At 44.7% G+C, this 18,622-nt stretch overlaps 1 protein-coding gene across 1 annotated transcript in view; it reads right to left on the bottom strand.

Moving 5' to 3' along the window:
- The window catches only part of SNRNP200 (small nuclear ribonucleoprotein U5 subunit 200), a 983,530-nt gene extending 969,303 nt beyond the window's left edge, over positions 1-14,227 (bottom strand). The window contains exon 1 of the mRNA XM_069619090.1: positions 14,037-14,227. Within this exon, the coding sequence (XP_069475191.1) occupies positions 14,037-14,081 (45 nt within the window). The 5' untranslated portion in view covers positions 14,082-14,227. The remainder of the gene's footprint in view (positions 1-14,036) is intronic.
- Positions 14,228-18,622: the final 4,395 nt, after the last annotated feature.

Genomic DNA, 18,622 nt, shown 5'->3' with positions numbered 1-18,622 from the left:
GAGGATGTGGAGGAGATTCTCGAAGAAGTTGGTTAGTGGCCCCAGTGGCCGCTAGATGATATGGAACGTAACAGTGAAAGTGGGGGTAATGGCCAGTTTGAGGGAGAGGGTGTCACTATTTCCTTCAAGGGAGGTGTTGATTTGCCTGAAGGGGACATCCTTGGCTAAGAGGTCCACCCCTCCTCCTCTGCCAGAGCGGTCTTTTCGATAAATCGTGTATCCGTAAGGGATAGCTGTAAAAGTAACGCTAGCCACATACTTATAGTTCTGTAAGATACACAGATACTCATTTTTAGTCTAGTCCCACTGTTCGACTTTGCTCTTACATATGTTCTTAACAGCCTCAAAGCTGGCACCCCTTTCAAAGTCTGGTGGCCATTCAATACAGGTGAAACATTTTTCATTCTGTCTTGCAAACACACATGTTCTGCTTTGACCAGTAGGCCCTGTATCAGTTACCAGCAAACATGCCTAACATTGGGGGAGGGGAGGGTGTTGGTTCTAGATTTAATATACCTTGTCCCTCTTCTGATCCAGGCCCGACTACGAAGCGAAACCAGATCTAGCTCCAGTTACATATAGGCCATAGGAGTAGTTGGAGCCAAGTTCAATATTCTCCTCCAGAAAGAACCCTCCAGAGTATTCAGCCATTTCAAGTTCCTCCTAGCCAGTGCCTCTAGCCTATATAATAAAGCAGGGCAGAAGCACTGCCTGTAGAGCTTGAGGAGGCCCCTAATCGAATAACCTGCAGTTTCCTTAGCAAGTTTTGTTACTCAAAAACGTGAAAGGGGCCGTCTTTGCTTTTCCCCCGCCTCCTCTATGATGTTCAGATAATCCCCCTTTGTGCTCAGGTCCAAACCCAGAGACGTATAATTTTCCACGTATTCGATATTTCTGAGTTTGGATCTCGGGGCAACACGATTTATTTTACAGCCGGACACAACCAAGGCTTTACTCATAACAACTTAGAGTGCAGGGAACGGACCGGAGTGCAGGGAACGGACCGCATAGAATTGCGCGACATACATGGAATGGTTTGGAGTGCATGAAACGTTTGAAAGAGCATGTAAACCATCATATCACATCACCACGCTTACTCTCTTCTTTACACCACCATTCAACTAGAACACAGAGATACTACGACACCATTCGGTATAGCTGTTCTCATACCAACATCTGCCTCATACTCGCCCATCACTCTAACTAAGCACTGCTGGTTACACACCCCCCAGCCAGACTTTCTCCTCAGGCCTAACGCAGCCAGAATCGGTCTGGATAAAACCTGCCAGAATGAACACATACTATTGATCTCTCAACCACCACACCTACCGCTAAGAAGCAGCTGTTACACGAATGCCACACCAGCTGCACACATATCCGGTGCTCAAATGCACCGGATATGTGCATTACTATCTCTACTGACTTGAACTTTGGTTCCCGAGGGCGTTAAACCCACCAGCGCCTTGAGACCATACCAATGGTACATAAGGTGCTATATAAATGCAAAGTAACATAACATATAACGCTTTTGGCCAAGCGCTGTACATAGAACATATTTATCACAATTATCACCAAACCAAAGTCGGTACTCCTTTATCGACCTCGAAAAGATGAGAGGCTGAGTTGGACTTGCCGGGATTCGAGCCTGCAACCTACAGATAACTCACAGATTGCAGCAATGAGTGTTCAACCGGCTGAGCTATCTTATTGGCTAACATCCCTCAGAGGTCAGTTAACAGAGTATCGACTGAGGTATAATAATCGCAGTACCTAGATGTTGGACAAACCATTTATGAAGCACTACATGAAGTTAAATACCTATCTGGATTTTCACAGGGACAGGTTTTGCTGAGTTTCTATTTCAATTAGAAATGTAACTTTCATTGGCTTGTTTTTGAACAGCGCTTGCACTTCCTGGAGAGGTGGGTTTTGGATGTTTTAATTGTAGCCTTGAAGATTTGAGAGGCTAGAACACCTGTGATTGGTGTAATGACAATCACGCACCCTTGAGCAAAGACTCTGCTGCCACTGACCATTTATAGTAATGTATCCCATTTACTGCAAGGTTGAATGGATGTAATTTAGACGGTGCATAGTCATCACTGTACACACTTATAATTAGAGTAAATTAAATTATCAGTGTAAAAATGATCTGCCTCCGCATGATTATGCACACAGCACCAGAACTCTGAAAAAAATACTATTGTGCAATACTGGTTTGCCTTCACTAGAAAAAAAAAAAGCAATTTGTTACAAAATATTAATTCTCAATTGCAACTTAGTTTTCCATCTAATTATACAATCCTAAAATTCTAGGAAATTATGCACAGTGCTTCTAAAGCTGAATGGAAAGAAACCATCGCTTTTATCAGTGTGCACTTTCTTTTTTTGAAAGGCTTCAGAGAAATACATTCTGTTTCAGAGGTGGCTTGCAATTACATCTATGTAGATAAAAAATCAAAAGAAGCCTCCTAGTTTCTATCAAGTAACCTGCCCCCTGCTCTAAACCTGTGTGTAAATGCACCCAGGAAAAAAATAAAGCTGTCGTATTTGCAAGATTTTCATGCGTAAAAAGGGCTAGTAACCACCTTATCTGGAGGCCTGCCCAAGACAAAAAATTAGCAACAATACAGCAGTTTTGTATACAACGGAAATAATTAGTGAGATGAATCAGCCTTGCATTTTTTTTTTTAATTCTGCTGGTCCTAACTCAGTTTACCTACTCGACCCAAGAGAAACTCGATGTAAACGCACCTTCTGGAAAATGGTGAATGTCACTACAAACCCAGTATGTTTGTCACACTACGGCTACACAGAGGACAGACAGTCATGCATAGTGAAACTTTTATTTCACATTCACTACAAACAATGTAAATGTTTTTCAACCATCCCCTGCAGATGGTACTCGCCCTTCGTAAAATGTACTCCACTATGTGAGTAGGCAAAAAGATTACACAAACCCTGGTTAAATGCCTGTAAAATGAAAATGATTAGCTTTGTGAATGGACACAAATGGATATGGGTTAATAAAACAGTTTGGCCAGCTCTCTCCCACACTGCCAATATATAATGCAATCATAATCATAGAGCAAAGCAAGCTCTAGAGGCTAACCACAGTGTATCGTAATACAGTGGATCTGTAGATGTGATGCGGTGGGGGGTATTCCTGGCTGTTGCCGCTCAATCACATCCAGACGCTCCTATGGGGAGAGGGGCAGGCAAGTTACTCAGTGTTGAACCTCAAAATAGATCTGTAAACTGTTGCCCTTTAAGTATAGTTAAATGGTAATGTTTATTTGTAAAGCACCTATACACAAGGCAAGTGTTTCAAAGCGCTCAAGGAGGGAGGGAACACCGGAAAAAACAGTCATTCAGAATCCTTGAATTTCTGAATACAAATCTGTACAGGCAGAGTAAGTGCATGCAATACAGTTAACCGTGTAGAGAACTGCAAATAGGTCTGACACAGATTCTGCAGTTTTTCCAAGTGCATTGAGGCACCACCATGCAAGGAGGGGAGACAGGGAAGCGAGATAGACGATTTTTAAGGCATGGTATGTTCAGATCGTGCAAGTGCACAATTAGCTTGGAGACAGCTGACTCCTGACTCCTGTATATTCATGAATGACTGATGTTCTATTTAAAATGTGTGTAGTGTGGCAAACCATAAATAGGACTCCGACCAATGACTGACATGTTTCATGGGTGTTTAATCAAATTAAATAAACTCTGAACATCTGAGGGAAGTTCCCTACTTGGAAAGTAAAACTAAATGTGCTTGTCAAAAGAAAACAGTCCTTAGTACAACATCATATGCAACTAAATTGGTGACTTGAGGGCGACTACCTTATAGATGATGCAGCAAGACTTGAAAGTGTTGCATGCGTGCAGTGGGAACCAGCAAAGGTCGAGGAAGGCCGGGGTGATGTGGTCGTGTCTGCGTAGACCCTTGACGAGGCATGCAAAATGGCGTAATGCATTTATTTTACCACACCAGTTCTATGCAACATGGATACCTTCTTGTTTGCTAACAATTTACAAGTCTCAGTGGCCACACCTCTCATCTCTTCATTGAGAAAACAAAAGCAAGCTGATATCCAGGCAGGCCCCTCGGTTGTCAGCCATGTTCAAATCACAGATGTGCCAGAGCCCACCCTCATAGACCATCTTCGTGAACGGTAGACTGATACACTGAATTCCAGGTAATGACTTCCAGGTAATTGGGCTTAACCTGGTGCAGTTCTGCCATCCAGAGGCTAGCCATGGACAAACATTTCACAATGCACACTAGACCAAAGGTCGACAGCACCATTACAATAGTACTCTACTTCCCAAAAAGGTCTCAGCTATGCCAGCAGTTGAGTGGATTTCTCTAGGCCTGGGACTCTCAGACCACACAAAAACAAAGTTTATTTGCAGTAAATGTGAAATAAAAGTTGAATTGTGCATGGCTGGCCTTTGGGTGCAGCATTGCACCAAACATGAAGTGTCCCAATGGTGACCTGCATAATTTTAGAGAACGCTCTAGTACTTTGTCACCATGGGGCTAGTGAATTTCTCTCAAGTCGATTGCCCTACAGATCAAGTGGGACTTTTAAAATGTGACTGTACTTCCGTACTTGTCATTTGCCACATTTTTTTAGGGCTACAGATTGGCCAAGCACAATACCCAAACCAGCCCAGCTTTAGATAAGAGGGTCCATTTGAAAGTGAGTGAGGGTAAAGGAGAGATAGAAACTGCCTCTCTTTCACAATCTCAGAATGGCTCTGGATCACCCTAAAGTGACTTTGGACACGGGAGAAATTAAAGAATTATTTGCGGAACTAAAATCCAACTTTGAGGATTTGACTTCACAGTGACTCCACCTGTACAGTCCATTTGCTCCAAGCATGGATAGACGGGGCTCGTTAAGAAGGATTTCCAAAAATAAATTTAGGAGGCCACTCCAGCTATGGTGAACAGGGAGTCTGAGTTTAGCCAAAACCCAATTAAGGTACATGGAAGAGCAGTCAAGGCTTAGTCTCAGGAGCGAGTGGTCTTGGGCCACAGAGTTCACACAGAATAACACACAATAATTCAGCGTATGCAGTACGTATAAAAATACAGCCATTTATTATTAGGCATTAAGAACACACTAAGAAATAAAACTAGTGGCGAGTGGGTCAGGTATGCTGACAGTTTGTTTACATAAGTTTGTTACTCCATTTGTTATGGATTACTCAAGGACAGTGCATGGCTTACGTCGCAAATCCATCCCAAGTACCTGGATATGGCTTTTGTCTCCCAGGTCGCTACTCTTCTTTCGGTCCATCTAGTCTTGCCTAATCCTATTTGAAGTGACGTTTGTGACTCCAATGCGCTATCCTGCCCGCAATATATAGACCATGCCTTACTCCAATGTTCCGTCGTCTCCCTTAGTTGTTGCTAAATTTGACTCCAATGTTTGCAATATTGAGATCACTGTACCCGGTTATTATAATTGTTTTTTTATAACACGCTTATTACCAAATTAGTTTCAAAGAGCGGACCCGATTCGAACCAGTGTTGCTCTGCGTCGTTTTGCTTCAGAGACTAGCACATTGCCACTGAGCAATACTACCTGTAGTTATGCGGATACTAGCGAAGGGTGCTTAATGTTTACTCAAACTATTCAGCCATTAAATGATACTTTTAACAATGAAAGTAATAAACACAGAGGAGGAGCTTCTCTTTGTTGAGCTACATTCTAAATCAGTTCACCCTCTTCCTGTTGAAAATATAAGTAATCCCAGTGTTTCCATGGATTCTCAGGAGCCTTCATCTACTGAGGCAAGCACTAAAAACCTTGATTGCGTCTACCTGAAAATGTGTTCACATGCTGTTGAGGTGGCAGACTAAACTGAATTTGGGTTGAAGAACCTATCAACCGGCCGCTGGTTCATTGAAGTATTGAATCTTTGTATGATTGTTTACAGATTTACAAAGAATTGGAGCAGTCTGGTAGCTTTATATTTGTTAGTGGTTTATTAATACACCAAGCTGACGCGTTTCGACCCAGCATGGGTCTTTTTCAAGGCGTATGTGGTGATCACAAAGCATATATTATGTTAGATGAGCTCTGCCAATAGGCTCTCGTTGTATAAATCTGTGGGCCAGTATCAGGAAGGCTCGACCGGCAAAGGCCCTCTGCCAGAGTCTTTCGTGAACGTGGACTGGAACGCAAGGTAAGGGAATCTCTTGCTACCGCAGGGGCGATCCAGAGACCCAAACTTGACGGAAACTTCTCACTGAAACACAATTGGGGGACCATATGTGTTATAATACACAAAGCTCAAGCGGAACACAACCGGCGATCTGACATTATTTGCCCTATGCCGAACGGCCCTGTGATACAGCAAGAAGAGTTGGGATTTTGTTCCAAGGGATAAGCTTTGCCAGTGGGAGCGGGTTTACATGCGGGGAACTCGCTTTGTTTCGCTGGGATAATTATCATCACAATGAGACTTATATAAAAAGGGCCTACTGCGGTTCTTCCGATATTCGGAGTTGGAATCTTTGGCGAAGCTAAGTCGCATAAGGTCCGTGGATGCTGCTGGCTGCTGTCTCAAAGAAGCAATCAGATGATATTGGAGGCAACTACGGTGAATAACTGCAATACACATGTTCTATAAAACATAAGCCCCATACACAGAAGCACAGTAATAGATTAAAGTGACAAGGGTTGGTATATTGGGGCGAAGGGAGTAATACCCCACCTGGCTTCTGAATTCATTAGCACTTGGGTGACAGCTACTGGTGAAAACATCTAATAACGTGCATCAAGTGTGCGGTCTGCAATGCTGAGTGTGAGGAATAGAACATAAGGCTCTTCGGCTACCGGTTAATTGGCGAATGCATCAAGGCCTATGAGTCTCCGGCAGGCAAATAAGTATGTCTCTGAATCCTATATCTTCATTACTATAGAGTATTGGCAGCTCAATCTAGAAAAAAATATTCTTTAAAAGTCTAATCTGATACCACTCCCTCGGAAAACGATGACACAAACACCTCGAATCTGGGCAGAGATACACGCTTTCATAGGCTGGGAAAAGAGTGTTACACCACTGCAACCACTGTGGGAGAATGGGAACCTCGCCGAGGTAGATAAGCTGCCTAAGTGGCCAATCTGGGTGGCGAGCGGTATAGAAAAAGTGGGAGATGTGATAGCAGAGGGAACTATTAGATCCTATGAGGACTTAACATCGACATTTAATCTCCCAGCAACTGAGAGGTATCACTATACACAGCTCTGACACGCATTACAGCAGCACCTACCCCCCCTGTCTAATATGCCAGATTGTACCCCCATAGAACGAAACATAGCCGTGGAATGAATAAAGTCACTACGGTTATGTACGGTGTGATCACCTCCTTTGCTACTCCCGAACTGTTGGGTCTGAAAGCGAGGTGGGAGATATTATGCCAGAAGATTGGATCAAGATCCTAATGTATCCACGTGAGACAGCCATCTCGGCTAGGCTACGACTGGTGCAACTACAGATATTGCATAGAGTGTACTATCCGAGGGTGGCCCTGTACCGCTGGGCAAAGTTACAGAACTCGATTGTCTGCATTGCCGGAATGAGGAATGAACATTCTTCCATATAATATGGGACTGCCCACATATGCGTCACTTTAGGCAGCAATGCTGCGATATACTGTCAAACGTTTTGGGTCACAGATCCCAAAATGATGCTTCTAGGAAAGGAAGGTGAAGGGAGACATGTCCCGGTATGAAAGACTGTGCTTCTCGACCTCTACTGCAGTGATTAAGAGGAATATTGCTAAATTATGGGGTTCTACAGAGACGCCACAGGTTGAATAATGGGTCACGGATGTACAAATGTGCATTTCTATAGAATGAAGAATATATAGGGCACAAGGATGTCCAGAAAAAGCGGACAAAATTTGGCAGCAATGTGAGGATGCCATATAAGCCTTCTGACCTGACTACTGTACAATGTATAATCTAGAAATGTCAATGCTATGCTACATGTATTATGAATTACCTATTCGAATCTAAATGTCTGTCGGTTGATGAGGTTCAGACTCCTACTGGTCTGTTGTACGTTTTAAGCAAAACCAATAAAGTAAGTTGTTAAAAAAAGAAAAGTGAAAAAAATAAAGTCTAACCTGCAAGTTTTGCCTGTCGGTTTCATGAAGACTACAGTAAACCCTGTACTTTATAAATATCGGACTACTAATTTTCACTTATACCAACATAGCCCAACTTAATCTTATAAAGTCTTGCGCCAGCAGTATCCTTGAGGGCAGGAAAATACTGACAGATTCACAAACAAGAAGACCTTTTTTTCCCATACAGGGCCGCTAGAGCACCAAAGGGCACCTGGTCTGGCTGCAAATTTGTATAGTTATTGCTACAAGTTTTCCAGACCGAAGGGGGTGCCCACAAGCGATAAGCATTATATGCCGGGAAAAAGGAAGAAAGTGATTTTGTCAGGCCGATCAGCGTCTCAAGCAACTAAAGAAAGTCCACTACAGGTTAGGTTGAGTAAACAAAGTCCACTACAGGATATTTGGGCCAGAACCGCCAAGCCCCAGCAAGCAGATACTCTTACCTGCATTAATAATGTTTCAATAGCGATGGCAGGAGCCAAAGAAGATTGTGGGAAGAGTTTTCAGGACTTTCAAAGCACATTTACAGCAACATTTCAAACAGTTTATGGCTTCTTCATCAGAGATCAAGCAAATGCTTACTGATTTCAAGAAAGACCTAACGGACCTTGGAGAACTCACAGATGCAAACGAACGTGCTATACAAGAATTGACTCAAGACAATAGACAATCAGAGGAACAGCAGGAACTGCTGGAACACCTTGCGAGATCAACTCATAACTTACAATGCGAAGATTTAGAGAATATGTCTTGCAGGTCAAATATCAGAGTCAGAAACCTCCCAGAAACAGTTGGCGATCCAGACTTGAAAGAAGCGATAATATCCATCTTTGAGGAACTATTGGGGACGAAGAGAAGATACCATTGCATAGAGTTCATAGAGACAGGAACTAAGGATGGATCCGCACATGAACCCTGTAAATCAGTGGAAAGCGATCAAGACTTCCAACAAGCTACATGAAGACTTCAAGCAAGTGCCTTATCAGCAGTAGGCAGCATCCGTCCTGATGTTCTCTATGAAGAACCACAGTACAACCTCCATCTTCCCACCAGCAAGGAAGCAAATATGTAATTGCTCAAGGAATAAAAGTCCGTACCCCATGCTCAAGATCCGCAGGGACAGCGAAGTAATCAATCGCTCACGTTTACCCAGAACATTTTAAGAGCACACGATACTGTTCCCTCGCAGCAGTGGGCGCAAAACACCAAACCAATGTCCAAACCAAATCCCTTCGTAATACAGCACAAATCCATGCAGACTGTCACGTCCACAGAGTGATGCAAGGCTACTGCCAAGACTCAGCAGGAGAGCACCCATTACAACAACTTTAAGAACACTCCACTGGCTACAACTCTAGAAAGGTATACAGTTCAAAATACTCTGCATCAGCCACTGCACCCTTTGGGGTGTGTGCAGAATTCCTCCAAGGAAAGATAACTCAATCTGAGTAGACCTCTGCAAACCAGCAACAACATACTCCAAACAATCCCACAATCGTTCAAAAAGAGGCATAGAGGATCTCACTCCTAAGATCACCCCAGCTTCTGGTAAACATTGGAGACCTGGCTTTCAACAGAACATAGGAGTCAAAGATGGAAGTAGCTCTGTGCAGCTCTGGGTGTCAGGATGTTCATCTGACCAGGAATTAACTCATGACCCAGTAGGAACTAAAGTGTATCATCGTGAATGGAGTGCCTGAAAGATGGCAGAACATGCTTTTATTTGCCAAACTGTGGCATGCACCTAAAAAAAGCACATTCCTTGAACCCCTCTTCCTATTGAGCTGTTGCTATATCTTGTGCGCTACTACTGTCTGTGTTTATTGAATCCTGTGTCTCTTGCCAGGTTACTTTAAATGTGTTCCGTTTACCTTGCTTTCCCTTTTGGTTAGTTCTATCTTGCTGCTACCTCAATTTTTTTTTTTATTACTACTTCTGATCTGTGCCACCAACATATGTTACTGCATTAATTTCTGTTCACTGCCACCCCTTTATGCGTTGCTCACTTTCAATCTTCTGCTGATTGAGGTGCTAATACTTAGTATATAACAAATCTAACTTCCAAATTAAATGCAATTATTACTTTGTGTCCAGTGCATATGACCAGTCATACTTTAAATGTCTTCTGGAGTTTAACTATTGCACCCTTTACCCAAATTCCTAGACACATTTAATGTCAGATAGGTATATTTGTATGGAACCAGTTGGCTTGTGGAGCATAAAGTAGCTCCTGGTAGCATGCTAACCAGGCTCTTCTCGGTCCTATCAAGGAACTAATTCGCTGCCAGCTATTTTTAATCCTAACCAACCAAGGCCCTTCCACGAAAATCCATCTCCTGGCATCAGCAGCAAACTTGATGCAAAAAACATACGGACACGGAACACCACCTAAAAGATCGAACGGTGGGATAGATAGCTGATAGCATGAGCTCTGCAACTACTGGGCAGAAAAGAAGTCACTAGCCAGCTCAAACCCATGTCATGCTTCATATGGCTTTGGGGGGGAGGGGAGGGTGGAACAATCATTGCAGAACTAGAGACTGCTGTGAATTTACTTTGGGGTGTTGTGCCACCTCAATTTTGGGCCGAAGTAACCTTGCTCCTACATGTCCCAAAATAACCATCCATGGTGATTTGCACATTGCAATTATGCTTCTATGTGTCCCCACTGTATTCCCTGAAGTGTGTTCCTATTGTAATTATTCCCCCAGGGTATGCCACACCATTGTTTACTTGGCTACACATGGCTTGTTGCTCCAATGTGTCATTTACTAGCTCTCCCCATTGTGACTCCGGACCAGAGGCTGGATGCACATTGTTCATTGCCAGGTATACCTCACACTCTCGGATGCACCTAATAATTACCTGAGCAGTGGTGCACCACTGCCAGAATGAACCCACGCCCACTCCGGGTGTATGCTCCAAGTGTTCCTCGGGCCCAGCCCTGTTTCTTTGCCTAGGCGGAGCGGGCGACAGCCCGGGAAGCAGAGCTAATAAGCTCAGGAGGGGGCGCAGTAAGGGGCCCACCCAGAAAGCGGACTCTGATCTGGCCACACAAAAGATTAAGCAGCCTGCTGTGTTGGTGAGCGCTCCTCTGCAATCCTCGGCTGATCTCTGCTGACTTTTGGATGACTGCGATGCATTGGAATAAGCAAGGAATACATATTCCAAATGCAGCGTGTGAGATGCTCTGGAGTCACACACCCTGTGCCCCTCATTCTTTGTGTTGACAATCTTTCAAGCGGGGCAATGTATAACTGATTTAGCAAACCATTGTTTTTACACAGTATGTGCTTAACATTTCAGTGTTAAAAACTGAACAAGGGGCATTTTTATTCACCAGGCCAGCACAAGTATCAGTTAGCTGACCAAACCTGCGTTCTTCAAAGAGAATTAAAATGCCACACAGAAAAAGTTTTAATATTTTCATGTCTCTTTATTTGAAACACCAAAAGTTTTTTCTCGTATATTACTTTTTAGTTACATGTGGCGCATCCCTGTCATTTTCTTGCTAAGTATGCTAGTGGCTGCTTTGAGACATGGTCTTAAAGCATGCGCTTAGCATCAAAGTTCTTTTCAGCCACTGCCTAGCACGCACACCAGATGGCAATTCAATGCCACTTGGCACCTTGATTAGGAAATTAGAGTTAATTGTGTTGTGGGTCACCATACATGTGTCCATGGCAAATCAATGCAGCAATATGTGTGCATTCATGTTTTGTGCGCTGCACAAGCCCCCACCCCGTTGGTTAATGGTGTCTATGTGGCGCTCCCGTATGTAACATAACATATGACTGTTTTTGTCTGATGTGTCCGAAGTCCATACAATAGCATACTGGAATGTTTTGTGTATGTGGCTCTGACGAACATGCCATACTGTGCCCACACTTAAACAACGCAGGAAGCAATCAAAGAAGTTGCCTCAAACTGCACATCCACTAGGCCAAACGCCCTTTATACACTGCCACACCGCGTGGCCACAAGCTGCAGGCCAGCACTAATAATAGATGATAATGCCAGCTCCGTTAAATAAACCGGGCGTGCTAGTTTTTGCAGAAATAGCCCCTTAGGACTGCGTAATAGTGAGGAGGTAGTGGCAGAAATAACCCCTGAGGCCTCCGTAATAGTGAGGGAGTGGCTGAAGAACTGTTGACCCTTTACTATGATTAGAAGCTGGTTTTGTTTAAAATGTTTCATCAGTTTATTACTAGTAAGGCTAAAGTTTGTAAGAAGTAAAATCCTTTCTGTGCAGGCTTTCTGTGCATTGTTTATTGGGTCTCTCTTCTATGGTATCGTGTCCTGTCTAAGAGGTTTCTGTTTTGGAGGTGGGCATGCTCGCACTGAGACCCAGCCCTTGCTCATCTAAAATTCTTCAGACACAAGAAGCAAAACAGCCCCTGTACCCCATTTGAGGGTCTGATGTTGCAGCCATTTTATACTCTCATACAAAAAGCTGCTCAAATGAGTATGGTTGCAAACATTTTAATGTTGGGGTGAGTGTTGAGAACAGTGATGTGAGCACCAAGCCATGCATCTGTTATGAATTTACAGATGCACACATCCAATCCTTTTATTACAGACTTGTTTATCCAATATAGAGATACCTGATCACTCTTATAGTCCCAAAAGGCTCCAATTTAATTCAAAAGCTTACAGAACCCTCATTGGTGCCATGTGTCCCCTTTCCTAGAGGTTTTTTTGAAAGAGCAGAATAAAAGTGTACCAGACTGTCCATCTTGGAACGATAATCTTCCATCATAAAATAATTCATATGGCTAGTCTAGTATTGCCCCTAGCGAAATACAAGTGAGGTGGGACGAACAGAACACCTGCAACAGGCCCAGTGGGCCCTCAAACCCGGGTAGGCTGGTCACACACGCAGTGTGCCAGTATGGACAGATTGAAACTGCATTCAGGCAATGCCTTCCCTACGACAGGCGACAGAAAAAACATTTACTTGGACAGCAACAGCTGTGTTTTCACATTAGAAATCTTCTGCAAAGTACTTGCATTACAATATAAAATAAACAGCTTCATTGATATAACAATTATTTATTCATATTAAGGAAGGGTATTGACATAGTGACACATAAGTGTAGTTTGGGAGTGACGTGTGCCAGTCTGGGGGTAATGGCGCATTCTGGTGTTTCACCAAGTTGTGCACCAAGTTGGCTAGACTCTGCCCTGCTCGGTTCCGCCACTAATTGCTCCCCTCAATTGCTAGACGTGAACACAATATGCATACCAATTAAATCATATATATATATCAATAGAATACCACTCCTATCAGACACGACAACTCTCCAACCAAATTGCATATCTCATCCCCTACCAATGGATCTTTGCATGGGAATTAAAGGTCCCTGTAAGTGTGACACGAACCACACAGAAACAGACCTGTACACACTACTTCCAAACTGCACTGCGCAATAAAGAACCCACATACTGCACGTTTTAACACATTCGCAAATCTAATTTTCCATGTAATCCCAATAACTAGACCCACGCCAATCTTTTTCACAAACGTTTAACAGTTTCAATGGGACACAAAAATGGATTGCCATGTGTGGCATATGCCTGACTACATAATGTACACTTGCAAACCACATCATGAAGCTCGTCGTACCACCCAAATCAGACTCATAAAATACCCATCAAAATTTTCCAAAAACGCAACCATCTACCTATCCATAGTCGATTATAGTCTTCTAAAGACAACATTACCACCCCAATTATGACAGTTCATTGTGTTGCTACACAAAAAAAACTGCTGAAATCCCATCCTTGTTATCTAATTCAATACCTCCCACATGGGCCCTCTATCCCCCATGTTTGATACTCTCTCACAACACTATTTTCCCTCTGGCGTGGACTAACTCACCGCCTTGTATTCATATTGGAGGCTTCTGGCGGTGACATCTGCCATTGTTAATGCGAGGCGTACTGGTGTTCCCTAGCGCATAAGCAAATTCCGCTGCCTCCTTGTTGTTTTCCTACTACCCCAAGACTGACACGAAACTAGTTTCCGTGCAGTGAATAGTTTCTACGATCAGCAGACGAGCTCCTACCACTTCCGCTGCCGGGTCGACAACCTGCAGTCACTTCCGTTGATAGTCCTCTTTCTATGCGCACCCATAGCTCTACTACATAACTAGAGAGCCAGCATCCGCCAGAAAATGTGTCAATCCTGGACGCCATGCTGCAAACTGCGTCCTCTGCTGCAAGAAATGATCTTTCACTTTGCTGTGATGAATTGCAAGAGTGAGGTGGGGATCTGTCGCAAATTTTCTTTCATTTCAAATGTCAGTTATGCATTTTTAACGTGTTTTCGGATCTGTATGTGCAGAGCTCTCAAGTTTCACGTGGCCATAATGAAGACCACCTATTCCCGTTTTCTCACTGGATTCTGCGACTTGTAGTTTTTGTTTCACATTTGAAAACAGGACTGGATGGCATTCTCATGCATAGCCGTAGGAAATTTGGAAGGTTTGTGTTTTGTCCTAATAAAAGAAAAATCCTTCAGAATTTACTGCATTTTTACCTAACTGTCATTACTATTGTTAGTTTTGCAAATTGAATATATGTATGTTGCAGTTTTAGATATTTATTTATTGTCTGTTTTATATCTGTCCCTCTGCAGGAAAACGTTATATAAATTAAAAGTGATATTTAATGGGACACACATGAAAGGAGGCGTTACAGAAATGCTCTTTGCATGTAACAGTTCTCAACATTGTCAGTCATCCATACATGCCAACATTTTGCCACAGCTGGGAGGGAGATTTTGTGTCAGAAATCGGGAGAAGGGAATGTTCACATTGGATTGAATTGAGGTTACACGTTTTTTAGGAGAGAGAAAGTAAAAATATGCAACATTTTTGTATGAAAAAATGGTGAGTCTCCAGCCCAAATCTGGAGGGTTGGCATGTATGGTCACCAGCAGGGTGATTGAAATCAGATATGTTTGTTTGGGGAGGGCAAGCTTTAATTGACGTCTATGGACAACTATGGGGTGTGGTGATGTCAGGGACTGGCGGTGGCTCTAGGAGCCCAGGCCTGGTGGGGAGGATGGAGGACACAAGTAAATAAAACACAGACCTGTTATGTTGGTGGCTTGCTCCAACTGTCCCGTTTTGGCGGGTAATCTGTCCTTTTTATTTAATCCTCTGTGTTCTGACGTGGCCACATCAGAACGACCTAAGGGTCTTTTCTCTAGATACCGCACCCCTACCCAATTTACATGACAATTTTCTCTGGCCCATGCAGTGCTACAGTGTGAGTATATTACTTCATTCACCAAATGTCACGTTAGCTGACAGTTCGCCGGTAGACGCTTTGTAGGACAAACCCTCTCAGCCTCGCAGACTTTGGGGGCCTCTCTTGCAGCTCATAAGGTGTCCAATAGTGCAGAAGGCAGATGTGTTGGAGTAGCAGATGACTCCGGTTACGTCTGCTCGAGGTTGCTCGTGCCCGGCACCTCGCCTGGTGAGCGGGAGGTGGCCGTGTAGCTCTCATCTCCTCCTGCGCCTTTCGACGTCTGATGGGTGTCAGACCGGGTCATATCTGGCGCCCATGCTGAGGGGGGCGTCTCCGTCCACATTGCTGGCGGCACCCTCCGGAAGTGGGAGGCATTTATTAGCACAGACTCTTCTTCTCTTTGGGCTGTCACCATTCCATGTTCCTTGCGGGTGACCACCCACGGGGTTGACTCATACGGGAGGGCTAGCTTGATTTGTGTTTCCCGGTTCCTGACTAACACTATGTCTCTGAGGCTCAAGTCACTGTGGACAGCGCGTCGGGTGTAACTTTCTCGGTTATTTCACGCTTGTCTTTCATTCTCAATCTGTTGCCTGTCCGGCTCTGTGGCGGACCAGCTGTGGTGGACAGGCAGTCCTTCTTGTATCGGGAAGGCTTGAGTCTTGGTGGTGACTTGATGCCCTTCGTGAGCTAGGTGCAGTGCTTGCTCCTCTAACGCTACAGGTAGAACAATCCGATGTCCCTTCAGTATGATCCTCTCCGGGGAAATTGAGAGTTCATGTCGCACTCCTAGTAGGCGTTGTAATGGTTCATGGGCTGCTGTGGTGCGATTCGTTTCCGCCATTAACAGGTTCCTCCAGTCTCCGGACAGGATGGATTCCTTTACTCGCTAGAGGCAGGGGTCTTGATCTGTTTTGCATATTATTTCTTCCAGTTTCATCTGTTTCGGCAGGGCGCACGCAAAAAGGTGACCAACGTGTTTGTCTGTCTTACGTGTGCTATCTTGCTCCTCTGTGTTTCTGGACGGGGTTTCTGGACAGGTAGTCCGTTGGGTTGTCGTTTCCCGCGTGGTACACCACTTGGATGTCAAATGGTTGGAGTTGAAGCATCCAGCTCTCAAGCCTAGCCGGCAGGTTCGGAGCACATTCCTTGAATATGGGCACCAAGGGTTTGTGGTCTGTGAATATTGTCGCATGGGGCCTCATTACGTGGTTGGAGGTAGCCTTGCTGGCTCTACCAGCAAGGCTACCTCCATACCGGCATGAAAATCCAGCACCCGCGAATGGGCAATTACCAGGGTATTCCAGCCCCGCCGGACCCGGTAATTGCCCTTTCGCGGGTGCCGGTATATCCCCATTCCAGCCCCATATGTCTCAATGGGAATGGGGATGCCTGTAGCACCGGCACCATTCATAACGGTGCCGTGGCTACAGGCTTGCTGTGCTCGCGGGTGCCTTTCATTCCGCCAGGGCAGACCTGGCGGAATGAAAGGCACACGCAAGCACAACTCGGAGTTTGCCAGTCTGGTAACCTTGTAATGAGGCCCATGGTGTCCTAATAGGTAGACTTGGAAATGGCGGCAGCCCACCACGATGGCAAGAGCTTCCCGCTCTATGTGGGCATCATTCTGTTCTGGGCACGACTGGCGAATGCTATTGGGGGTGTGTTCCCCTCCTGGTCGACTTGGTGAGGACAGCTCCGAATCCCACTGGGCTGGCATCTACTTGCAGCTCGGTTTTGAATGCTGTGTTGAAAAATGCTGTAGTGGTGTTGGTCAGGATGTGCTGGATGCGTCCTCTTGTTCGGGCCCCCACATCCAGGGTACCTCTTTCCTCGTTGGTTCTCTGAGTGAAACTGCAATGGTGGCCAGATCCGGTATAAAGTGGCTACAGTATGAGGCCATCCCCATGAAGCTCTGTATCTCCATTATCGTTGTTGGAGGGCGGTGTAAAGAAACGCTGGAGGGGGGTGGTCTGTACTTCCGCTCTCTATATGGTAGAGGAGAGGCACAAAGGACCCCAGCCAAGATTCTATGTTGTGGTAGCAATCAAGACCTAGCTTCTCGGGAGGTGATGCAGGCTGGTTCTTAAGTACAGTGTAGTCCCCAAACCCCCACAAAGTAATGTCCGCACACTGTATTGGTTAAAACACAGTCTTTATATAATTAATATTCAAAGTCATGTACACTATCACAATAACTCAATTTGTGCTCAGAAATCAACAATGGTAAATATATACAGTTCTAAAGTGGTACCACAAACGTTATCAGATATTATTAAAGTGCATACGGTCAGAATGACACAGATGGAATAAAGGGAAACCAGCAGTAGAGAGAGGAAGGAAAGCAAGATGTTTGAACAACTGGCAGAATACTGGTCACTACCGTTAAGCACAGTTCTGTGTGGAGATCCCCCCCCCCTCCCCCACCTGGGCAACCTGTAGAATAAAGATACAAGCCCAGTCCATATATTGTTCTCAAGAGACTTCCCAATAGTTCTGCAACTCCAAAGTACCTGGCGTTGTAGCGTTCCTCGTCGGGGGAATCAACGGCCCTTCTTGAGTGCCCTCCCTTTAAGGCAGGAGTCACGGGTCGTCGAACGTTCGACAGAGAAAAGGTCGAGCTACGATGGTGAAGTGGCCGCTTCGTTCGTAGCCGTGCTCGTTGGCGGGGAAGCGTAAACTTCCTGCAAGGAAGAGGCGTGCGGGTGTTTTTCTCTCCAAATGTGCACGGACACTTCATCACCAGTACATGTGCAGAGCAAAGAAAAATAATTTGAACGCAGGTAGGCGAAGCAGTAACTCACAACCAAATACGCAGTTAGTGAAATAATGAGCACTTATATGGCTATTTATTCATAGCTTGGAAGCAACAAGTGATAACACAGAAATAAATCACAGAAAAGACAGAGAATTCAAAAGAAAATACATCACCGTGGGCGTAACCGAATCCCTCATCTCGCCAGAAGCGGCTGGAAGACCCCGGTAACAGCCAGGCCGAGAGCACAACAGCCCACAGGTATGTCGGACAAAGGCGCCCCGCTTCCGACTGAGGTCTTTGTGCTTATCTCGTCTGACCGCTGAGGGGTTCCACATATATGCACTCCTCAAACAGGGGTGGCAATTTCTCGAACCTTCTAGCAATGTGCTTGCGCATTGATAAGTGACCGTTGGTTGCCAGCTGGGTCAACCGACAGTAACCTCAAGCAGCAA

Source organism: Ambystoma mexicanum, chromosome 10, assembly GCF_040938575.1.
Source record: "Ambystoma mexicanum isolate Mex_15411 chromosome 10, UKY_AmexF1_1, whole genome shotgun sequence".
Classification (NCBI taxonomy): Eukaryota; Metazoa; Chordata; class Amphibia; order Caudata; family Ambystomatidae; genus Ambystoma; species Ambystoma mexicanum.
The sequence above is the reverse complement of the archived record's forward strand: the minus strand, read 5'-3'. Positions and strand labels throughout refer to the sequence as shown.